The 25,716-nt window shown below is 41.5% G+C and overlaps 1 protein-coding gene across 6 annotated transcripts in view; it reads right to left on the bottom strand.

The window, feature by feature from the left end:
- Positions 1-1,395: 1,395 nt before the first annotated feature.
- LOC147029729 (ethanolamine kinase 1-like) overlaps positions 1,396-25,716 on the bottom strand; it is a 103,458-nt gene continuing 79,137 nt past the window's right edge. For 4 of the 6 annotated variants that reach the window (XM_085873000.1, XM_085873003.1, XM_085873004.1 and 1 more), the window contains 3 exons: positions 15,390-15,553; positions 11,913-11,986; positions 1,396-5,853 (listed from right to left, as the gene is read on the bottom strand). In XM_085873000.1, coding sequence (XP_085729126.1) covers positions 5,781-5,853; positions 11,913-11,986; positions 15,390-15,553 — 311 coding nt within the window. In that variant the 3' untranslated portion in view covers positions 1,396-5,780. Of the gene's footprint in view, positions 5,993-6,319; positions 7,894-11,912; positions 11,987-15,389; positions 15,554-25,716 lie in introns of those variants that run through there. The other 2 variants (XM_085873001.1, XM_085873002.1) reach the window with 2 other exon arrangements.

Genomic DNA, 25,716 nt, shown 5'->3' with positions numbered 1-25,716 from the left:
TCCCTGTAATGTCCATCTTCTCTTCCCCATCCCATCCCTCTCCCTTCCACAGATCTCCTAATGTGTCTGTTCCCCACTGTTTTGTCCCTCCCACTCCCGCCCCTCTTGTCTCATGCCCCCTTGTTGTGTGTTGTGTGTTCGCTCTTATACGAGCCTCGACAAGGTATACAGAAAAAAGAAAGCGAACTCAGCAAACTGCTGAAGCCTTCACTGTGTCCACACGTAATAATGTGGATGCTGCCAAATTACTTCTGGCAGAGAAAGACGTTGACTACGTTCTTCCTGCTATATTTGCAGATGAAGCCTTGGAAAAGTTTTTCGGCCAAGCCAGGCAAAGAAGCGGTGGAAACTTCTACATTGACGTAGTTGACATGATGGCTGCAGCTAAAATTGTAAATTTGCAAACACTCATTAAGCATGACATTATGCCCGAATATAGTTCTCGTGTGATTGATTGCGACAAGAACTGTACAACTTCCATAAATCCAGATGAGCGAAGTGAACTCATTGACGAGTTACTCCTGAAGACACTCAGGATCTCTTGGGGTCTGACGATGCCCTTAAGCATAAAGCAGTTTATTTGGCCAGACACCTTGTTCATAAATATGGTGATAGCACTAGTATGGAGGAGATCATTGATGATGAAGATAGTAACGAGGTGTCATCTGAGTTTCTCGATAATTTGAATAGAGGTGGATTGAGTGTGCCAACTTTGTCAACCGTCTTTTTTGTACATAATGCCTATAATTTGTATGACAAGACTAAAATGCGTTGCCGATTTCATTTTGCTGAGCTGTTATCCTCTGTCGATGCATCTTTAGCTAGTAGTAATGCTGCATGTACTACTTTGGCAAACATTCTTTTGAAAGCTCATGTCCTCAATGTAAGTGACAAAGAAAAAGCTTTGGGATGCCTCAGGAGGCAAGAAAAGCTCTCCAACTAGTGATAGACATCAACGTAGTTGTAATCGGCATAGTGTTGTGACATGCATATAATGTTTATGTAAAACGATATACGACAATAAATATCAAAGTTTGACAGCTCTATACACTTGCATCTTATTACAATCAGCCATCTCTCTCCGTTTACGAGTTAGACACAAAAACGGGCAAAAAATACCAAAATTCAGTAATTTGACCTTGAAGATGACCTCAGGTGGTGTTGAAAATGACACTATAGAACTCGCCGTACTCAAAAACCCCTGTATTGATCCCGAGATCGTGTCTCTAGCCCTTATAGAAGTCATTTTAGCCCCTGACTCAAGTTAATCCTTCAGACTCAAGTTACAAACCCCGAGCATGGGAGGTTCCAGTCCTTCTCTGTAGGAGTCTATGTTTCAAACACTCCTACAATGAGAAATTTGATGGGTGGAGTAAAAGCAAGTCAACAATTCAATGTTTTTTTTCCTTTAATGCAATTCTACATATGGAGGATACAATGCACGAAAAAAAAAACTACACTTCATCTCCCAAACCAAAACATGTTCATTGCAAACACCTGTCGCACCTCCATACTATCCCAACCCGCAGCTCTCCTTCAGGAAGCTCACTTTGCCGCACAACCAAGCGTGGCTCACTGTTGCTACAGAAGTCATGTGTTCAATTCATGCGAGACCAAAGCAATCCAGTTTTCACCTGAAGCTCTCAAGTTTGCAAACTTCTGGAGAATTCATGATCAACCACCAACCGCAGCAACATCGTCATCATAATATAGTCATTTGAAAGTGCAGCAGTCCTCTTTTGATTTGTGCCACTTTCATGCGCTTGTAAAAATGCTGGCACTAAAGGTGATGTAGACTACTGCATGGTTAAACGATCGACCAGTCATAGTGGAGGTCTCTCCAAAAGGGTGACCTCGATAAATAGGGAACAAACTCACATTCGCTTTTCTCCAAACGAGATATTCAAACTCATCAGCGAGTCAAATCCTTAACTCAATCTACTTGATAAAATCTCCACAGTATCACAAAACCACTTGGCCATAATACATTGTGCTAAAATGATTCAGACATTTATTTTTTTAAAAATAATAATAATAATAATAATAATAATAATAATAATAATAATGTCAAATATCAATTGAAGCCACAGTTCATGCCTTTGATACAAGTAATGACTGTTTTGTGCTGCACACATCAATTTAATTCTCGCATTGGGGCTGCACGAGATGGGAATTGCTTTGAACATAAACTCAAGGTTATTTATACCAATCAATAACAGTGGTTGCATGTCATCAGGTGTAATGCACACAAAAGGAAAATCCCATCCTCATTCGATTTTAAAGCAGTATACTCAGAGTTGGCATGAAAACAATTGCAAATATTTCGCATTGGGTAACCCAATAAAAGGCCCAACTCTTGGCACAAACGTCTAATTGAACTCCATAAATAGACATTAGCCAGCTTTCAAAGCACAATATTAACAGCATAATTTGGCTTTAAGATCGCTGGACTCTCGAATTACCAACTCTGCATCCAATCTCGAAAAGCAAACCAACTTTTAATGAGAAAGGGGTGAGGCAGTGATAAAGCTCCAGAGGAGCACACACCGTCATATGCTGTGCCAAAAGCAATCGGAGGAATGTCCACTCGGTTTGTGGCGCCAAGAATCAGGATAACACGAGCATTGCAACTATCTCATGGCAGAAAAAAAAAGATGTTCACGTGATTCTGTGTACGTGGAATGCAAGTGTGAAAAGCAAACGCATCCCATCCCATCAACCGACGATGAAAAACACTATCGCCTGCAAAAAGCATCCTTAACCACCATGAATTTGTTCACAATCTTATGTTTCAATGGTGGCTTTGAGACCATTCACATTAAATTAACTCTTAAGCCGTACAAAACAAAACAGTAACTCAAGCGCTTCCAACAAATAAAACAAATGACATCATAGACAAATGTCCATCATATATTAACATCATGACAATGCATCCATTAACTTGAATAACCATCTCTGAGCAAGGTATCTTTTATTTATTTTAATCAGCCATCATTTCATGTCTTCCTCATTTCATGTCCAAAATCTTTAGTTTCACCCTACCACCAGAGGATGCTCCATTTAGTTGCAGAGGCATGGATTCAAGGATGGCAAAGGAATTTAAATAGACGATGGAATGGACATACTTCGAGCAAAAACAATGGAAAATGAAGAAATTGGACATAGCAATCCTTATACAATCATGATCAGACAAAAAAGGTAGGTTATTTCAAGAATAACTTGGCTCGTACAACAAAAATTGTAAAGATATTTGAAAAATGGTTTGCAAATATACAGGCGACGAGGCGGCAAAAAGTACAACTGAACAAACGGGCGATGCCGTGTTAAGTTGGTAGATTGAAAAAAAAGAAAAGACGAAACGCAGAACGAAAATGCAACAGCAGGAAGAGCTTTGCAAGTGTCGGAAAGTTAATGGTGAAATTTAAAGCTGTGATTGGTCATGACGTCACCAAAAGGTGACTAAAACTGCTATTTCTAAGTTTTAAAAAAGAAAGTAAACTTCAATTTCAAAAAACAGTGAATGGATATGTATTTGTTTTTACAAAAAGAAATCTTACTTTATACAGTGTATAAGAAAGGGCAGCTGTGATGTGCTGACAACATCCGAGCAAGAGAGGTGTGACAAGGCAAATGATGGCGCTTCATGTCACTGGATAGTTCTTGGTCATGTGTACACGCTTTTAAAAGCCAATCACTGACCACCAAAGGCAAGCCATGACTACCTTCAGATAAATTGCTGGGAAACTGGTTAAAAGTTGCATTGATTTTCTCACGGCCATGTTGCAAAAGAAATTCTCCGATCAAATGTAATAATTACAAGTTTTTTTTTATTATTTATTTTGATTTTAATTTCGTTTTAACGTCAAAGTTATAACATTAAGCAATGCAACTTTTGGAGCGGAAAGAGATCCCCAAGCCACAGATGAAGGCAGTTGTGTTTCAGTCAGATGCAACACCACAAGATCTTTGGAAACAGCACACAAGAATCGTGCACAGATGTCCCTACGACTCACGGAAGCTTTGTTCAGAAGTACTGCCAAGTGAGATCACAAAAATCAAATTACCCCTTTCATACACACAGTGCCAATACACTTGATGGTCTGTAAAAACAATTTCAAATAGTCCAGTTCCATTTACACAAATTAAAACAATATACAATAATGAGGATGTGGAGTAATTTCCAGCGATAACAGTGCAATTCAAGTCCAAGGTTCCACAAGGCTTCATTTGGATGAAATAGAAGTCTTGTCAGAAAATTTACACTTTGATGTTGAAGAATTTGACCTCAGCCAGGGGTCAGGAATTGCACAAGCAGTGTCCCTTCCATCCACAGAGGGAGGAAAAACAAACAAAAGAAAAGTTATGTGGACCTTCAGAAGTTCCTGAATCTGTCTTAGCAGCATTACAGGTAATTATGCAAATTATAAAAACTGGAATGTGAGCAAATCCGGTTTTATGAATGAATCGTGTGCATAGATAAGCTTGTCATTACTTCCCTATATACTTCAGGATCCATGGGAGATTCTGGCAGCCAACGGAGGGAGAGTTTTTGTATGTCAAAACTTCCACTTCTCAAGATGAAAACACACATATAATACAATATCATACAGTTAAATGGCCATACTTCGAAATGACCATCACAGATTGAAGGTTTCGAAAGAAGGCAGATAAATCGAGACTTTAAAAACTATCCAATAGGTTGTACAACTGACTGATTTTTGTACATTCGTTGCTGACTTTCATACAGGAACTATATACAGGTGAAGGTCACAAAAAAAATATATATATATATAAATAACTATAGTTAAGAAAACAACATGCAAATGATACATGCGTTACAAATGGGAAAAATGGGACTGTGTTTGAAACCCAGGACGTCCAAAGCAACTCAAGTGATTTCACGGTGAAATCAAAAATACAATTCTACAAATTAAAAATACTGTAGTTGCATCGACAATATCATTTCCACGATTTGGCTGCACGTTCAAAAGGTGGTTGAAAACAACAAACTGTAGTCCTTTCGGATTGGTTTCATTTTGAATGAAGTTTTTTTTAATTTTAAACGAGTTATTGCAATTTGAGACCTATGATTCCTGAAGGGAATGGATGCCAACACCCCTCGATGTAAATTGTTTGTGGATACAAATACCTTCCAAACTTGGGAGAAATTAATGCACCATCTCCAAGTAACAGCCAAACACGCCTTATCAACTAAACACAGTGTATTTTTAAAATAATCTGCAGATCAATGCTGAAAGGGTAAACGAGAACAAAATTACTCAACAGCAAAAAAACAAAATAATTAAGCAAAATAATAATTATAACAATAATAATATTATGCACATACCAATAAGTAGTACAAGAGGTCAGGGAGTTAGAGGTTGTGCTACATGTAACAGAAACAAATGAAGTAAAATGAAAAGTAGAACAGAAAGCAAAAGTGAAAGTCATGAAAACAAAAAGTCAAGGTGCTACAAACTCCACCCACAACACCTTCAAACAACGCCCCCCCCCAATCCCCACCCGTTCATCCACAAAAAAAACTACATGTACCATTCACTGTACAAAGCAGCAAGGAAGCAAGTTTCGTTCTCATGGGCAATCAGGCCCACAAATCATATACAAGGAAATGTTGTTACAACAAGGCCACCTGGGAGGAGGGAAAGAGGGCACCAGGGGGGAATCGAGAGGTGGAGTAGCGATGACGCCAGCAGGGGAGAGAAGAGGGCGACAAGTCAGGAAAACAAGCTGGTGTTGTGGTACCAGCAGAAAGACGCATTTCAGGCTGGTAGCTCTAGTGCCATGTAAGCAGCTTTGGTGTTCCTGTATTGGTTCAAGCGAATTATTGCGTATCTGGGAAGGAATTAAAACGTAAAAGGAGCATTAGGAAAAATCTTAAGATTGTGTGCATCACGTGATCGTGAGTATGCAAAAAAAAACAAAAAAAAAAAGCAACTAAAAAGTTTGGGGTGGGAAGCTGGGTTGATGAAAACTGCAAAAAAAAAAAAAACATAATTAGGTAACGGTTAATTCAAAGAAGAAGAATAATTGACTGGCAATAAGAATTCTAGTCTTGAAGCAATAGTTTTCAGTCTGATGTGCAAAATGACAGTACAATAGACTAAAATGTCACAAAAACTGGTTAAAGTTAAAAAGATACAGAAGAAAAAACAGACAAAGACACCAGCAAAATGGGACTTTCAAAATGACGTAAATCCACCCCAGAATGCTTGGCGCACATGCACAGAAACCCCTACAAACAGCAGAGGGCAACCTAAAGTATCGTGTGTGTGTGTGTGTGTGTGTGTGTGTGTGTGTGTGTGTGTGTGTGTGTGTGTGTGTGTGTGTGTGTGTGTGTGTGTGTGTGTGTGTGTGTGTGTGTGTCATTGTTAGCTAAAATGGCTCACAAATCTTCCAAAAAAAAGCTGAAAATACTTGGAAACATACCCGAGAGAAAGGGGTGTGCCTCTGCACAACAAAAGAGTTGGAGAAGTTTGTCAGCTCATTGAAAGGACAGCTAGCCGCACTGCAAACTCCCGATGAAAAGGGCCATTGCAATGCCTGAGTGGATGGACATGTGCTACCAACCCCTTCCCCTCCGCCCTGACTGATCGCTACCAGTGAGTGGATCTTGAAACTTGTGGGAATACATCCTGCGAACATGGCAGGCTTGGCGATTTATTTAATAGATGTCTGCAATTGGAAAGGCATTGCCGTGCATCATTACCAAGCAACAGTAAACAACTCTTCAAGAAAGGACATCTTTGCACTGTGAAAATACACAAAGCTCGTGACAGCTACTATTGACATGGGAGCGAGATGTACCAGGTAGACTTACTTCCCTGAGGGTGAAGGACCATAATCTGGTTTGGGTGATTCTGAGCACTGATGGGAAGGTCATATCTGGGACTTGTGAATGCACAGGGTAAGGTTAAAATAATGATATTTACTGTTGATCATGTTGGGAGAGGTGAGCTGTGAGGGATGTTGTAAATATATTGTTTGCTTGGTTCTGGCACCACAAGAGAAATTATACCAGATTTTTGCATCTATTGCTAAAAGGAGAAGCAAGTGTGTGTGTGTGTGTGTGTGTGTGTGTGTGTGTGTGTGTGTGTGTGTGTGTGTGTGTGTGTGTGTGTGTGTGTGTGTGTGTGTGTGTGTGTGTGTGTGTTTTTTTTCCACTGCCTCTGCTTGCTCGTACTCGTATGAACAGGAAATGATATGAGCTCAACACCTCACATCCACGGATATTTCCTCTATTTTCCTTGTATTTCCTCGTAGATGGATGTTGAAAACAATTCAGCAAGGAGCAAAATGTGAATACAACATTCATAATCCCGTTTTAAAATTTCTATAACATTGAGCCAAATGATAGTGAAGCAAAAATATCAAAGCTTCTGGTTGTATTACTTGGCACATGCCAAAGAAGATCAATTTGAAGGGAAGCTCACATTTTCAGGCATTCAGCTTCAAAACAAATGTGAACAATCACTGGTTCGGTCTTCAAAATGGTTGCTGCACATTCAAGCAAACCCTCGTTTTAAAGAAATGTAAAGAGGAAGGCGATAATGGGAAGGAAATCAAAAAGAAAGGGGGGGGGGGATGGTAAAATTCAAACCATGACAAGTGCTATATGTGCCCCTCATCCTCATTAAAAGTCTTATAAAATGTAATTTGGAATGAGGAATTCTAAAAAAGTTTTTGGAATCTGAACCTATTTTAGGAATGACAAGACATTTAAACTATGTAAGCAAGCACTGATATGAGCTCAGAACATGAGAGTTTTCAATAATGAGAGTGTAACCAAGCTTATGGGCATTCGAGGGAATCTCGAAAGGTTTAAACTTTCTCCCATTCAGGTTGTTGAGAAGTGTTGCTTCTTCACGCTGTCACCTGCAAACACCGAAATTTGCCTTCAGAATCACATGGCAAACCATTTTGCAGGGGAACCACCGAGGGAAACAGTCACACCGTAGATTACTCAAAATCCCTAGTCTCCAACAGTCTTGAACTTGTTCAGGCCATATTTGTGAAGGTCTTGACTGCAGAATCACACAATTGTCAATGCCAAGCCAAGCAAAAATTATATATAAAATATCACTCATCCAATCCTGCTGGATTCTGGTTTCTCCTTTATGATAAACAGAGTTGGTTTGGAGCTTGAACTAGCTTATGAACATGCTCATGGTGATCATCACCTGCACAAAAGGCGAAGTAAAGGCTGTGCAAATTTTGCTTGTCCTGGGTAACTGAGGAGGAAGTCAGAATCAGGAGAATCCTCCCACTCCCGGCAAGCTCCTATTCCTCCTCCCTCACAAAAAGTGTGGTTCACCGATATTGAAGGTCTCTATTCTCATGACAACGATTTCTCAATGAGGTTGCTGCTGCAGCTTTGGACACTGTATTCTTAAGAAAGATGCTCCTCTCATGGGATTCTTCTATATCTCTGCCAGGCTACTCTCTCAAACATTTCAGTAGGCCCCAAACCCATTGATAGCAACAAGTTCACTGCACGAGTGGAAAAAAAAAATCAAGAAGCCAGGTATGAAGTCGGCCTTGCATGCCACAGGCAAGGAGCTTGGCAAACAGAGCAGGATGCCAGACTGTCAAATGCACGAGATATGCTCAGGGAGACGGTGCATACCTCGTTTGAGATTTAGGGCCTCCAACAAGTTCTGATTAACTCCAAGGAGGCCGAGGATGTCTTGATATCTGGTGAACCCACCCACCTACTTCCTTCCTTAACAAATCTTGAAGGCCAGTCACAAACTTTTGGGCCTATCAGCCATGATCTTTCATGGGGAAACCACTTTTCTAAGTTGGCAAACAAATCCAGTTGCGAACTGGGCATCCTCCCTTAGGTGAAGTGCTTTTTTTTTAAAAAAAAATACACCCGAACATTCATCAAGCTGACGATGAAGACCTTCATCTGCAGAATGATAGAGTATTGTTCTTCTTTATTGGATGGCACTCTGCCTCAAACCTTGCTCAGCTTGATGCCACAAAAACCTTCAAAATCACAAAAAGGGCCTTCAAAATCATTGTAATCTGCGATCAAGGCAAATCTCTGGGACTCTCTCTTTCACATCATGTACAGGTCAGTGGTCTGAATTACACCACCTCCTCCATCATGTGCCCTTTCTTGTGCTCTGTTCTAACCCCCCCCCCCCACCCACCACTCAGCCCCCCAGATTTCTGCAGGGTGAATAAGAGTGAATCTGCAGGACCTGCCAGCAACCCCCTTCTTGTGAAACTCTCAAAATCCATAATCACTGCTCACCTCTACTCATTTGTTCTTTTTTTTTTTTCACCTCACCTCTGGAACCAACTTCCACAGTCTCTTCAATCTCATTCTTCCCTCCAGGTTTTCAAGACAGCCGTTCATCATCTTAGGTCATTCCCCATCCAGAGCCACGATCTTTTCTGCCTTCCCCAAGCCCACATCTTTCTGGGTTTCCCGTCTTTTCTTCCACTTCTGTGATTGAGAGTTTGCAGCTAAATCCATCTTGTTCACCCAGTGTCTTCCTCTTTCCCTCATTCTTCCCCACGTCCATTATTTCTCAAAGTCTCCCTCAATTTTGTCTCAAACCTGCTGTTGGTGTCCCCTCCCCCACCCTGGCTTTCTATTGCTCTTATTGTTCTGACCATAATAGAATCCAAAATAACAGTCTTATATGAGGCCGTTTGAGAAGAGGAAAGACTCGATCAGCAAGGATAGACTCCATGACTTTGGATACAATGGTAAGAAAGCTTAGTGGTCTGTAGTTGATTGGATCTGGTTTTGCACCCTTATTTTGAATGGGAGTGATGTTCACAGTCTTCCAGGATGTGAAGCAAGCAAAGGAGAAAGGTAGACTGAAGAGCACAGAAAAAAGTACAGACAAGAGGAGCAGAGCAGGATTTGAAAAAATGATGTTATACGTCAATGTCTTGTTACTGAAATATAAACAACCTCTCAGATGCTCTAGAACAGCCTCTCTTCCTCTTTGCAGATTAATCCAAATGTCAGACGGTACACAACATCAACAGGCATGTAGCAGCTGCATTGCTCTCTGCCGATCTGGAATTTATTTGATGCTGCTGAATCTCCAGCAATGAGGGAGAAACACAAGACCTGTTGCTAACAGACAGGTCAGCAACCTCCATTCTTCCCACCTCTCCTCAGTTACAGCTCCATATGGACTCTGTACTTTGAGCCTCTCCAGCTTCTCCAGCATGTACTCATTTCTCCAGTGACCTCCTGCTGGTTAAACTTCAGAAATCCAGGCTTGGTGCTGTCCTCTACTCTTTTGTTCCTCGTTTTGGAACCACCTCACTGAGACGGTTCAATCTCACTCTTCCCTCAAAGGCTTAAAGTGGGTGGTGCACCACTATCATGTCATCCTCCATCATATCTGTGATCTATTCTACTACTATTTACCTCCAACCCAAAACCCTTCTTACAGATTTACTGTGTTTGCTGCCCTGATCTTTTCCTGTTCATTAATTATTTACCGAGCTTGTTACATTCACCTGTTACCCCAACTGACCCAAAGTTAGGGTGTTGCCATTTTGCTCTATCATCCTCTTCCATGTGCCAACATTTTGTACCTTCCCCTCCCCCCCCCAAAAAAAAGCCCAATCACAAGACTATGCACAATTGCTTAATATAAATGACGATGGGTGAAAATGAATCCTGAAATCCACAGCTCAGCTGATATACAGAACAGGAACACCCATTGCAATGGAGTGGAGTGGAGTGGAGTGCAAGTTCCTACTGCTGTTGCATCAGCTGCAATTGAAGGTTCTGGATCGGTCCAACAGTCTGAGCTGAAACAGGCTGAAACTTCTTCTTTCCATATTGTTAAATAGTGAGTGTAGGTTCAACGACTGTCCCCATTTAAAAAAAAAAAAATCCAACAATCTATACATAATGGAGGAAAAGTATCATGTTGTACATTTCATCTACTGCTCCAAAAGGACTTGACCTTGGAAGCTGAAACTTTCAGTGCTGACTCAGGACACCCTGAAGGTATGTTTCCTGAAGTTTTGATTCCATCAAGTGTGGAAAAAATAAAAGTAACTTCATGGACCCAACCCAGGTTATTTTGATTTTTGGGAGTGATTGTGGCAGCAGTCTGTTGCCGAGACACCATCCAAATAAAGAGATGCGTCAAAAGAACGTCACATGCTTGGAACAAGATCACCTGAGTGGTAGGTACTCTAATATATAAAATGAAGCTATGGGTACTGTTGTGGATGTATATGATGGAAATAGCGCCCTCTGGTGGTGTGTGCACACTAAAATTACTGGTGTGTGCACTAACAATTGAACACAACGCCTTCTGGAGGTGTGTGTGTGGATGTGCTAAAATTTGTGGTGTTCCAGAAGAAAGTACCACTTTGTGGAAAGATCATTACTATAAATTGCAAACTGAAGTTTGGCAGAGATAATAATAAGGATAATAACATGACTCCCCTGGCTGTTCCCCATTGGGAGTGGGCGGGTGCTTCTAGTTCTGATAATTGCCAATAGAAAAACCATACAGTGCATTCATTGCCAAGTGGCACTGCCCCAATAATGCCGATGCATCCTGCAGATTATGTGCATCATGCTTGCTTGAGTTTCAATGAACTCTCTCTGGAAGCTATATGATGACAAATAAGAAAATAGTCAATTAAATATCTGCTCTCAAGAAAAAAGTTGCACATTCTTCAATGAATTTAAGTATAATTTCAAATGTTACAAATATAGCTCAGGTCTCAACAAACTATAACATCAAACTTAAGAGGAGAAATGGGTGCAGGGGGTGTGGCAGGGAGTGGGGCAGTGTGGCAAGGGAGGGGTTGTTAGAAGGAACACAAATCTTGCAACTTTGCAATCAACTAACAATAACACTCCAAGAAAAATAAATAAATAAATAAATTCTCACCCAAGGAAGTCAAATTCGATGTTGGAAAATTTTGCTTGGATCAACGCCCAAAGGCCCCAGAAGAAATTGGAAACCTACACACGCGGACAAACCAAGAACCAAACGCATTACACAGAAGCAAAATTAACAAGTCACCAAATCAACACTGAACTCCAGAAATATGCCTTTGAGCTTGCAACACTGCAAGTCATAAACATCCTCGTACATCAGCCATTCATCTGCATGATGTTCAGACACATATGCTCACATCACCCCAAGCGGCTACGTGTGACCGGGTGGGTATATCTGAGAAGGTGACCACATACTTCATGGACTCCCAAACTTCCTTTCGGGTGAACCAGGTGTACTTACCATCGTTTTATTAAGGTCTTAAGGCCGTTTCTTCAAATAAATAAAACTTTTGTTCCAAAGTCGGCACTAGGTGTCAAAAAAAAAAACTCTGTTCACAAACTTTCACGACATGCTGGTAAACAAAAATCACAATTGGTGCACATTGCATCCATTTGTAATATGCACAACTTGATTCACAGGAGGTTGAAAACCCAACTCACCTTCCTATTGAAAAGTAACAAACTCATCAGAGACTTAGAGCAGAAAAAAAAAAACTGTGGTCACCCCAATTGCACCCTCTATGGACTGCAGTGTGTAGCTGCAAACAGTTCATGTCCCCTCTTCTGAGCTGCAAACGAGCACTGCGATAACTGTCCTCCATGCAGGGTGAGGGGAGTTCTGTAAATTATTGTTTCCATATCCATTGTGGTTAAAGCGTGTCATTCTTCATCAGACCCTTAACTTTATATTCAGGGACACAACATGCTCCATTTTAAAGACAACAGTGTACAATGAAAAACTACATTTCACATTAAATACGTGAGCATGTTGTGGTCAATGCAAGAGAGTTGGATTCATTTAGTGACCTGTAAAATTATTCACATTTTGATTTCACAAACTTATTTCATGATGCTTTCAAATCAAAATTCATACATAGAGTCTTCACAAACTACTCCCAAAGTGATAAAGCTAGAAATGTAGATAAAATGTGAATACGTTCGATTGAGAGAGAAAAATAAGATGATTCTCAGTTACACAAGTATTCAAACCCTTTGCCTAATTAACCTGACATCACTTCAGGACCAAATTATTTGTTTGAAAGGTTACAAAATAAGTGCAACAGGCTTCGCCTGAATGCAATCAGTGGTTTAACTTAAAAATTAAGTTCCCTCACTTTACCAAGTTTAAGGTGCAGCTAACTTGGGCAACCAACAAAGCAAACATGAAGACCAAGAAGCTTTCCAAAGAAGTCAGACAAAGTGGTGGAGAAGTACCGTTCAGGAGAGGGTTATGAGAAAGATTTCAGTCACTCATTATCCCTTTGAGTATGGTGATATCCATCATTAAGAAGCAGAAGATGCATCATACCATCCAGACTCGACCCAGATATGGTCGCCCATCCAATCTCAGCAGCCAGGCAAGCAGGAAACTGGTTCGGGATATCACTTTAAATCCAACAATGACTTTGGAAGATTGGCAAGGCTCTGTGTTCGAGATGGGGATCAGTATTCATCAATAAACAATATCCTGTTCCCTTCACAAAGCTGGCCTCTATAGTCAGGTGGAAAGAAGGAAGCCATTACCGAACAAGAAGGGCACTCGGTAGAGCACATACCTCCGCCACGTAATGCCTGATCAACGAAAACATATCGGGCCCAATACATTTTTGACATATTATGCTATACCGTACTACATCGTTTTTGGACCCATCTCTCAATGGTGAAGAATCACTTAAGAAATTAAATTGATCTCAGATGCAGATCCGGATCTAGATCTTCAACAAAAATAGAATCAATTTGTCGTGGTCACACACCCAACCTTTCCACCAAGTTTCATCCAAATCCTGACAACTTTTTGAGATATCCTGCACACAAACAAACAAACAAACAAACAGACAGACAAGGGTGAAAACAACCTCCTTCACCTTCGGTGGCAGAGGTAAAAAGACACATCTAAAAGTTCGTATGGAGTTTGTGAAAAAGCATCTTAATGATACAACAGGCATGTGGAGAAACGTTTTGTGGTCAGACGAGACAATAATTGAACTTTTTGATCTAAATTCCAAACTGTAAGTGTGGTGCAAGCCAAACACAACACATCATGCAATCAACACCAATCCGACTGTCAAAGCAAGGTGGTGTCAGCATCATGATATGGGACTGATTTTATTATCAGCCGGAACAGACAAGCTTGTCAGGATGGAAGGGACAATGGACGGTGCAAAGTACAGGAGAATCCTTGATAATGAAAACCTGCTCGAGTCAGCCATGAATCTGAAACTGGGTAGGAGATTCACATTTCAGCAGGGCAATGATCCGAAGCACAAAGCTAAAGCCTCACTGAAGTGGCTGAATAAGAATAAAATAAATGTTCTCGAGTGGCCCAGTCAAAGTCCTGACTTGAATCCAATTGAACATTTATGGCAAGACTTGAAGATTGCAGTCCATTGACGATCCCTATGAAACTTGTCCACATAGTGATATTTTGTTCAGTATTTTAAGTCATCGTGAAGTAGGACAGGCTGGCGTGAGAACATGGAGGTAGAAAGAACTTGCCTTTGAGCTGTTTAGCCTGGGTTCAAATCTTGACCCAGCTATAAACTGCCACGCTGGTGTTTCACATGCAGAGTGATTCATCAATGTGTGCTCTGTCCCTCGGATGGACGTTAAACTGGGCGTCCCATTTGTGAGACGTTAAAGACCCTACGGTGTCCTTCACAAAGAGAAAAGCAAGCCGAGCTATCGCTGGCACCCTGAACAAACTACAAATTCCTGTACTTGCATCGAGTACCCTGATTCAGTGGCGGCCCATCCAGGTTGCAACCCCCAGTGGCCTCGCCAATGAAACCGTTTCGGCAGCTGTGTGCCCAATGGCACAAGGAGGAAAATCTGCAGACTTATGGAGGAATAATAAAAGTTGCACAAAAAATTATTTTCCAAGAAATTCTTTAACTTCTTTAATCCTCAAAAGTTTCAAACCAAAATCACCGCTACAGGCAATAAGCAGTCTTGGCAGGAAGTGAACAGGAGGAAGACTGGAATGACTAGGTTGACAACCACACATTTGCTCTATCTTCGCACACAGAGTTGCCAGTGTACAACCTTATAGTATGAGATAAAAGCGAATAAGAATTATTGTGTATTACAATTACCTTTATTCTTCTTTTTTTTTTTTTAATTCTGAACAGCGAGATAAAAAGCGGTGAAATAAGTAATTATTTTGTTGTAAATCATTTGCAGTGGTTGCTATGATTTTTAGTCACAAGTCAGAGTGATTAGTTACATTACGTATCTGCATATGTGCTGTTTAAATTACTAACAAATCACGAAACAGACATCTGGCCCACGCCAACTTTAACAAAAGCTGTCACGGCCCTCAGACTTAGAAAGATTTCCCACCTCTGATATAGAGTTTTAAAAGACTCACCAGGGAGAACTTGCTGACTTGTACGTAAAGTTTTTCCACATCTCTGGCTGAAGGGGGTCCATCTGTACGGCCGATAAAACCGTGAAATGCCACCAGGTAGGTGCGCAGCCAACCGAGCTGAAACTCTTTGCTTGGGTAGAGTGAATAATCCACATCCGAAACCCCTGGAGGAAACAAGACTTTCTTTTGACTCTTGTTTAAAATCCAAGCTGAACATGAGGAAAACATCAGGATACAGACAATGAGGAGCAGCATGGTCTTCCATTTTATAAACAGCTGACATCCAGGGTTAAACTGTGGAAATGACAAAGGTTTTCTCTTATGACTAAATAAATGCATTGAGGGGATACCCTAAAAGAGATCACATCTACCTCCCCGAGATTTTGTGGAATCGAAAGCTCAAAACACAATTGGCATCACCCACGACGAGGCCAAATAAAAAACGCCCGTTCCTTTCGAATCACAGTGAGGTCGGAGGCCTCGTTTCTTTCTTTTTGTTTTAATTGCCTCTCCTCTGTGTTCTGGTTCCTTCTGCTCTCCCAGCTTTCCAATCTTCCCCAGCTCCTTCAGTAACCAGGCTTTTCTTCAACTTTTGAAGAAACCATATATGTACAAGTTAAGGTGATGTCTGAATGGTGAGCGCAATAAGTCACTCTCATTCGGTGGGGGGCATGATCCCCAGAATTGTAGGGCTGTCGAAGCTCTGAAATGCAATCGAAGCATAATTTTGCCCCTCTATAAAAGAGTTGCATTGGAGAATCCACCAAAGTAAAACGACTTGCAAATTTCAGGACATATTAACTTGGCAGACAAAAGATTAGGCAGTTTCAGGTTGTCACCGAGATTGATATCAGCATACCCAGCTCGTACCAACAAGTTATGCAACCACTCTTAATATGGTATAAACAGTATTATTACTTTACCCGGAATATTTCTGACTGACACATTTGGCACATGTATAATATTTATACATTTGGAATCATTAATTTTTCCATACAAAAACACTGGTGCTTGCCTCAAGAGCTATGAAGACAACAACAGCAGCAGGAAAGTTTAAAAGCAAACGCAATGGTTAAAATTAATCAAACTATCACTAAACGCTTTGTTGTGCCGCGGAAAAGTCACGGAATTTCAACTGGTGCAATATTTAACCAATTCATTGGCATGACACAGGAGTTGGTCCAACACTTGGAATGTCTTTGAACCCTGAAAAATCTCACACACTCACTATGTCTCGATGAAAAGAACGTTTGGCAAAACCTCCAATCCACTTTCTTTAAAATCCTCATGAATAAGTTCAGTCACAGTCTTGGGTCACAATATCATCCATGTTCTTTCTTGGGCAAACCACATTTCATAATTGGCCACCAAAGCCAGTCACTCACTGGGCATCCTCCATCGTACAAAATCCTTCCTTGGCACACTTGAATTCCTCTCCACCAACAAGGCCTTCATGCACAGCTTGATGGAGTATTGCTCTCCCCTCTGTGATGGCTCCCCTGCCTCACATCTTGCTCAGCTTGATGCCGCGGAAACCAGCGGGTGGAAGACAGACGGGAGACGGCAGGCCTTTGACCTGTCTGCGATGGCGAAGCGATATGGCGAGGCCTTCAAAGATCAATGGAATATGCCACGATTAACCCAAGACTGTGGGCCTATAACTTTCCCATCAGACAGATCAGTGGTCTCTGTCATCTGCCATCTGCTTTCTGATCTTACACCCTCTTGCAGCCAAGACAACCTCTTTCCAAATTTCCAGTTTCTCCTTGAGAGTTTGCTTCTGTATCAATCTTATCCACCCCATGCATCATCCCCCACACAAGATTCCGACATATATCCCTTATATGTCCAAGTCTCCCTCCAATTTGTCCCTGAAATTTGCTGTTGGTGCCCTCTCCCCTTTCTGCTGTTCCTTTTGTTCTGTTATGTCTGATATATTCTGTGTTCCAGCTCTTCCACGAGCTTTGACTCTGTATACAAAAAACCCCACAACTATCAACAGCCATCTACAAAAATCACACAAAAAAAATCCAACAACCACCCAATTCCACAACCACAACATTAACAAAATTTCCCACCACAATTACAACATCCACAAAACATCCTGGTGACATTAATGTCGGTACTTAGCCATTGTTCTCCATACTTGGGTCCACATACCCCTCAAAACCAGTCAATTGTAGTAGAAATACCAATTAATTTAACAAATGTTGACGGAGTTGAGGTATGATGGGCTTAATGGTCTCCAACTGTGTCCAAGTTCTTTGTAAATCTCACAGGAAAATGCTGATTCTCAGGGTCTGCTTATTTCTCTCTGCAGGCAAGTTAATGTTAATGTAAATGGCATTGCAGTCTTTGAGGTATCTCTCATATATTGCTCTTACTGCTTTCTCACTCTTTGCTTCACTCCCATCCCTCAAGGTCATACATTGTACCAGAAACTCTCAACTTGGTAATCTTCCCAAGTCTCAACTTAATGTTCACCTTCATTCAAGTATCCCCCTCTTCTCTCACTTATGAAGCAGTCTAAATCCTTTGTGACAAGACCACACGTATCTTGGCAGCAAATCACACACAACCTAACAAGCCTACAGCTGCCAGAGTTGCATACAATGTGCTTGGGCAGTGATAGTACACTCCCACCAATTGATAAGATTGATAAATCTCGGTATTAGGATTTAATAAAATAATCTTACCGCAAGTGGGTGTTATCACTTTCTGCGACCTTTTGGTGTGCAACAGCTGACTGGTGCACTTGTGTTTTGATCGCGTCATGATCTATGTGCAAGTCCGATGCCGTTCTTTAGTTCGATTTCTTCTTCAATTTGTAAACTTGCCGTTGAACTCCAGATATTATTCAGACAACAAACAAAAAAAAAAAACTCAAAAAGGAGATGCCAGTAGTTATTTGGTACAATGTAGAATTAGTTTTTGTGCATCCTGTCAGTGAATAATTGACCACAGTTGAGGTCTGCCTCCAAAATGCTCCGAAAGATTTGTGAGACCTGTTCGAGTGCGAAAGGGTTAATTACTCCCATGAAAAGCTCCGTATATGAATCGTTTGATAATTTATCTCGGAAAACCAAGGCCTGTGAGTATTTTACTAAAAGTATTAAGACTTTGCGAGAAAGTTCCATATTTGTAAACTATGTACATATTAGTTTGCTGCTGAAAATGAAAGATTCAAATTTTCCCAAGGTCGATGCTCGGTCTGTGCATATTAATTTCTCACACTCTACTCAAACCTTTGTCGACAATTATAAAATAAAAAATAAAAATAAAATAAAAATTGTGAATTAAATTCTGCCCCCGACCCCAACCTCCTCCTCTTCCTCGAATTTGCCTTTGTACCACTCCAGCATCCCTGAGTAAACACATCAAGTGAAAACTCAAATTTATCCACAGGGTGATTCAAAAGTCCAGAATTAACTACTATCAGGGATGCCTTTTCGCAGTGGTTGTACCCATCTGCCCCAAACAGGTCAGGGGCCAAATCTTCACCACTGGCTGGATTTGTCAGGGCAGAGCGGCAAAGATTGGTTCCCATGGATGAACCATGTGTGTCTCTGTCTCTCTCAGAACTGTCTGGGGCTATACAACAGTCCAGAATTCTAGGGATATATATTGTACAATTGCATTACCTCCACCACCAAAAGTGCACGGAGGTTATATTTTCACCCCGATTTGTCTGCCTGTCAGTCTCTGTTTGTGAGCAGGATATCTCAAAAAGTTACATAATTATTTGGACAAAACTTGGTGGACAAGTTGGGTGTGTGACAAGGACAAATTTATTACGTGTTGGTGAAGATCTGGATCCAGATCCAGATATGAAGATTCCGAGTGATTCTTCACAATTGAGAGATAGGGCCACAAGCGATATACAGCACATTATCTCAAAAAGTTATGGACGGATTTGGACGAAACTTGATCGACAGATTTGGGGTGTGACAAAGGCGAATGGATTGGATGTTGGTGAGCAGAGGTATGTGGTCTACCGAGTGCCATTCTATTATTAAAATGGCTCGCAGAGTACCCCCCTTGTGAGTGGAGTTTGCACATTATTTGCGGAAAAAAGTAAACTGTTTTGCCAGAAGACTACAGATGTCTGTGTGGTGTCAGGTCAGGTATGAGAGCAGCGTGTTGCTGGATCCACTTTACGCCGGTACTCCAGGGGCCTCCATCTGGCCATCCCCCAGGCAGATGCCTGGCCCATCCCATCTCCTTGAGATGCTGATCAACCTGCTGCAACCACAAGGCCCTCCTCCACTCACGAGCAGTGTGACCACTCCTTGGCTTTTTTCACAAGATCTTAGATATTCGTTGTTCACCTTGGCGTCTTGGTTTTCTATAGGTTTTCTTGGCATATAGGTTTTCTATTATCATCGCTTTTCCGAAACCTTGTGAATTCTTGGCTTTTTTCATTGGCTCACCTTGGCATTTATGAAAATGAGTAGTAGTCACACTGCTCACGAGCCTCCCTTGCTGAGAGAATCTGGTGAGCAGGATCAGCGTTGACAAGAAAACAAGCCACATGTCCATACAGCCGCAGCTGACGCTCACTGACTATGCAAGTAACAAATCTCATTTGAGTCTCTCTCAGCAACCAAAAAAAACTGACTATGCAACAGCTCGTTGGACACAAAGTCTGACCAGCGATAGCCAAGGATTTTCCGAGGAGACCTGGTACCAAAGGAATCAAGTCTGTCTCAGATCCCTGTTCAGATACTAAGTCTCACATCGATAGAGCAAGACTGGAAGCACTCAGGACCTGAAGACTCGGACTTTCGTCCTCCCGCACAGGTACCGGCAGTGACACACCCCATGATCCAGTGACTCCATGACTCCCCAGGCCCGACACAGACGTCTGTTGACCTCTGGCTCACAGCCAGAGACATGAATGTCACTGCTAAGGCAAGTGAATTTCCATGACAACATCCTCACCACAAACAGGTACAGACAGGATAGCAGTATCCATGGTGTCAATGAAAGCCTGGCTCTTAGTTTTGACCCAGAAAACCTGTCATCCTAGCAACTCAAATTCCTCATTCAGCACCTCGAGGGTCCCCAAAAGGATATCTCGAGTCTCCGCAAAGATGACTGCATCATCTGTGAAATCAAGGCCAGAGATCTTGACATTCCCAAACTATGTACTGCAGCTTGATCTCTCCGAAATCCTCACCAGAATCCAGTCCATACAAGTACTGAAAAGTGTGGGGGCCAGTACACACTCCTGACAAACTCCAGTAACAACTGGAAATAAGTCACAGATGGCATCACCACATCTCACAGCACTTTCAGTACCAGAGTATAGTTCAGACATCAGATTGATCAGTTTTAGTAGGACCTCACGAAGACCAAGAATCCTCCAGAGGGCATCCCAAAGACTATAGACATCTGTGTGGTGTGCAGGCTCTAAAGGGGGGTTCTTCAGGGTTCTGAAGGGTCCAACAGGGTCAAGGATATCAGGGGGATTTAAAGGTTGCACAGGGTTCTGAGGGGTCTAAAGGATGTAAATGTATAAAAGGTCAAAAAAGGTATGTTCCAGTGGTATGTAATTAACAGATGTAGTCAAGGTGCAACTGACATTCAAACAGTATGCATAAGAGATAGTCATGTGGGTTAGTCACGGGACAAACTTGCTGCATTATACAGGGTGTCAGTGAATGAACATACCAAAAAGAACGTTGAATAGTTTTGTTATTCGGGATACTGACATAAATTTGAAGTGAATACATACATTAAACTTGTATGTTTTCGTTTGTTGTGAATATTGAATGTGATTTTCTTTCTTTCTGCAGGAGAAACCCCATTTTCTGATGCAATGACAAGTCCTCAAGAGAAAGTAAAAATTGTGAGATTTGGACATGAATGTGGTTCAATCATTCAAGGCCAAAGGTGGTTTCAGGGTGAAATGAACAAACCAGCACATGAAAGACACTCCATACGAAGATAGGTGGATCAGTTTGAGGCTACAGGATCTGTCCTGAAGGGGAAATCTGCTGGAATACCAAGAAAGTCAAATGAAAGGGTGAATGCTGTGATGGAAACATTTACCAACAGCCCTAAAAAGTGAATTAGGAGAGCATCACTTGAGTTGAACATTCTGAAAAGCTCTGTTCATGATATCCTTCAAAAATAATTAAGGTTTAAATATTATAAAATAGCCCCGTGGGGGACTGATGGTGATTTACCCAATGGGTGGGGTGAAAATGAGGGATGAGGGGGAAGGGGCCATGGCCCCTTTCCTGCAGTGGTATAGTCATGGGGAGCACAACTCAACTTAACAGCATGATCCTTATGTTTCCTGAAGAGTTTGGTTTGCATCTGGCCGTCGGGTACTGAGAATATTTTAAAATAAATTACCCAAGTTTAGTCCATGTTGGTCATATGGTTTGTGAGGAAAATAGGTTTTCCTGACTGAGGGACAAGGGAAGGGAGGCCGTGGCCCCCTTTCCAGGGGAGATACGGCCATGGGGAGCCCAACTTAAGTTTAGGGCATGGTCATGTGTCACCTGGCCAATTTGGTCTGGATCTGTCTGGTGGTTTCTGAGAAGATTTTTGAATAAAATATCAATATTTGGGGTAAACCCCCTTTTGCATCTTTATAGGGGCACATCCAGATGTGGAGCACAACCCCATGAGACCTTGCTGCCCTAATAAATCGTACAAAATTTGGTGCAGATTGGTAAGGTAGTTTTTGAGGGAAAGATGTTTTAATCAAATGCTAACGGATGTACAGATGTACAGTACATACGGATGGCCAGACACCAGGACCCACTCTATGAGCCTATTTCAGAGAAATAACCTAAAAATGCAAACAGTTCATGAACTTTTAGAAGAGGATTATGAAACAAGAGTAAATGCTTGTCAATTATTAATTGAACGGATAGAATCGGACGAACATTTTTATCAAGCGTCATTTTTAGTGATGAGGCGACATTTCACACATCAGGGAAAGTTAATCATCACAATTGTAGGATATGGTGAGCAGAAGGTGCTGAATGAGGAGTCGGAGCTGCGAGAATTACAGATTTCCTGAGTCAAAACCAAGATCCAGCCTTTCAATGACATCTTGGATAGTGCTAGCCTGTTTGTACCCATTTGTGGTGAGGATGTTGAGGTCACGGAGATATTCACTCTCCTTGGCAGTGATAGTCATATCTGCTGGCTGTGAGCCAGAGGTCAGACGTCTGGGTCGGATTTGGGGAGTCATGGATTCACTGGATCACGGGATGTGGCACTGCCGGTACCTGTGCGGGAGGACGAAAGTACAAGTCTTCAAGTTCTTGGTGCTTCCAGTCTTGCTCTACGGATGTGAGACTTGGACTCTGACCAGGGATCTGAGTTGGAGACTTAATTCCTTTGGTACCAGGTCTCTTCCGAGAATCCTTGGCCATCGCTGGTCGGACTTTGTGTCCAACGGTCGGACTTTGTGCATAGTCCGTGAGCGTCAGCTGCAGCTGTATGGACATCTGGCTCGTTTTACTGATGCTGATCCTGCTCACCAGATTCTCTTAGTGAGGAGGCCTTGTGAGTGGAGGAGGCCAATGGGCTGACCACATGCCTCGTGGTTGCAGCAGGTTGATCAGCATCTCAAGGAGATGGGGATGGGCCATATGGAGGCCTCTGGAGTACCGGCGGAAAGTGGACGCAGTGACGTGCTGCTCCGGCTCATTCTCCCATACCTGACCTGGAGCAGAAATCCACATGAATTGTATGACCATGAAAGGGAATTCCCTGAAGTAAACATCAGGTGTGCAATGTCACGTTCTCACATCTATGGACGCTATCTCTGATAATTGCACTGGCACCAGCATTTTGTACCCCAACATGCTACGAGAGTTCGTTATTCCGCAACTCCAAGAAAATCTGGACTTTCACAAAGAGCTATCGTTAAACAGGATGGAGCACCACCTGACTTTGCTCGAATTATTAAAGCGTTTTACAATCAAACTTTGCCGGACTGTTGGATTGGTCGATGACCTACGAAATGGTCCACTCATTCACTCGACTTAACACCTTCAGATTTTTATCTCTGGGGTTTTTGGAAAAAAAAAAAAGTCTACACGAGCAAACCAAGGGACGTTGAAAAACTTAACCATCGTATTGTTGATGCTGTCTCATCCATCCCTACACCTGTGTTGGAAAATGTTTCCTCAGAATTTAAACGCTGAATTTCATCGATTCGAGTGAATGATGGATGACATGAAGAAGAATATTAATAATTCGAGAATATTGAAACAATATCATAATTGTATATATAGTCATGCACCACTTAACGACGGGATACGTTCTGAGAAATGCGTCGTTTAGCGATGTCGTCATTGTGCGAACATCATCGAGTGTACTTAAACAAACCTAGATGGTATAGCCTACTACACACTGAGGCTATATGGTACAACCTATTGCTCCAAGGCTACAAACCGGTTCAGCATGTTACTGTCCTGAATACTGTTGGCAATTGTAACACAATGGGAAGTATTTGTGTATCTTTACATATCTAAACATAGAAAAGGTACAGTAAAAATACGGTATAAAAGATTTTAAAAAATGGTTCACCTGCATAGGGCACTTACCATGAATGGAGCTTACAGGACTGGAAGTTGCTCTGGGTGAGTGAGTGGTGAGCGAATGTGAAGGCCGAGGATATTACTGTACACCACTGTAGATTTTATAAACACTACACTTCAGCTACACTACATTTAGAAGATTTTTTTTTCTTTCTTCTTGTAATAACCCTAACCCGAAAACACCAAACACATTATACAGCTGTACAAAAATATTTATTTATTTTAACTTTGTTAAAAACTAAGATACAAGCACACACATTAGCCCAGGCCCGAGGCCTATACAGGGTCAGGATCATCAATATCACCGTCTTCCACCTCCACATCTTGTCCCACATCCAAGATAGACGGAAGACACGTTCGTTTTACCTTTGTGCAGTTCATGATGGTCATGTGTGTTGTTAGCAGCTGCTTACAATCTCCTCTCGCATCGATTATAGAAAGGTGAATAAATAGCGTTTGGATTTTATGAATAATCATTGCATCGATGTTATAATTTACGAATGAGGAAACTAGCACCTGTCAGTTGTGTGATATATTTGCAGAACAGTGCGATTGTTTTAACAACATAAAAAGCTTCACTAAAAAATAATTTGTGTTTTAATTTCTACTGTAACAACAACGATTTATTCACGGAATTCGTTAATTCAAAGGCAATTTACTTTCTGGAAGGTAAACGTGCAAAAAATGGGTCAAATAGGGTGAATATCAGGGTGTTTTAGGATGTTAGGTCAACATTTGATCAGTTTGAACGGTGATTTCCTTGAATCCAGATTTAGCACGACCCCGCGACGATCGTGATGACATTTTATGGACCTCAACGATTACGTTATAACGGGGCCACACTGTCGTTTATTATCATTAAGTATTATGTACTGTACATACAGTAATTGTATGTGCTATACTGTACTTTTATACGACTGGCAGCGCTACGACGTCACAAGGCGATTGGAATTTTTCAGCTCCATTATAATCTTATGGGACCACCGTCGTATATGCGGTCCGTCGTTGACCGAAACGTCGTAAAGCGGCGCATGACTGTACATCAATTCAAGTGATATCATATTATACATGTATGATATCTTAAAATATCATTATATGTGGAAAAGTTTATTCGTAATTTGAGAATAATTTCACTTCCGGTTCTGGGCTTGGAGCATCGGCAGGTTCTCTCAGGGGTCTCTGCCAACTTTCTCAAAGTGAAGTAGCCGGTTGTTATATGTGACGTTTTAACTGATTATTTTCTCACCTACATGTTTGTGTGTTCAGAGCTCGGTTTCGTTTCAAAAATCGTGCTATTTTGTGAGTTTTCGTCGACCTTGTCAAAACGGGTTCCTTGAGGCCTACCCATTCTTCCCCTCTCGGTGTACGATCGTTTTTATTTGTATTCTCTCCCGATTGCCTTCAATACCTATTTTCCACACTTTCACAACTTCCACAACACCCACCCCCACCCCCCCCCCAACTGAACATAGTTTCTTGTCTTAAATTTAATTGAAAAAAAATAAAATAACCTTTCTCCCTGCATATCCACAAATCCAGATTCTCTCCATCTTCTTCAACCTCTTGCCGGTACACCATCTTTTTTCTATTCCAGCTGACTCACTTTCTCCATTACCTTCACGTTTTCTTCCTACAACCTTAAAAAATCCATCAAAGAATAATAATCTTCCTTGTATCCTTTCTATCGACACACCTCCTGTAACCACGTGTCTCTCTCCACCCGCTTCCTGATACTTTTCATCGACAAGCAGCTTCAC

This window comes from Eptatretus burgeri, chromosome 3 (assembly GCF_056783735.1).
Source record: "Eptatretus burgeri isolate ZD-2024b chromosome 3, Ebu_testis_v1, whole genome shotgun sequence".
In the NCBI taxonomy this organism is placed as follows: domain Eukaryota; kingdom Metazoa; phylum Chordata; class Myxini; order Myxiniformes; family Myxinidae; genus Eptatretus; species Eptatretus burgeri.
Note: the sequence above shows the minus strand (reverse complement) of the source record. Positions and strands in the feature narration are given on the sequence as shown.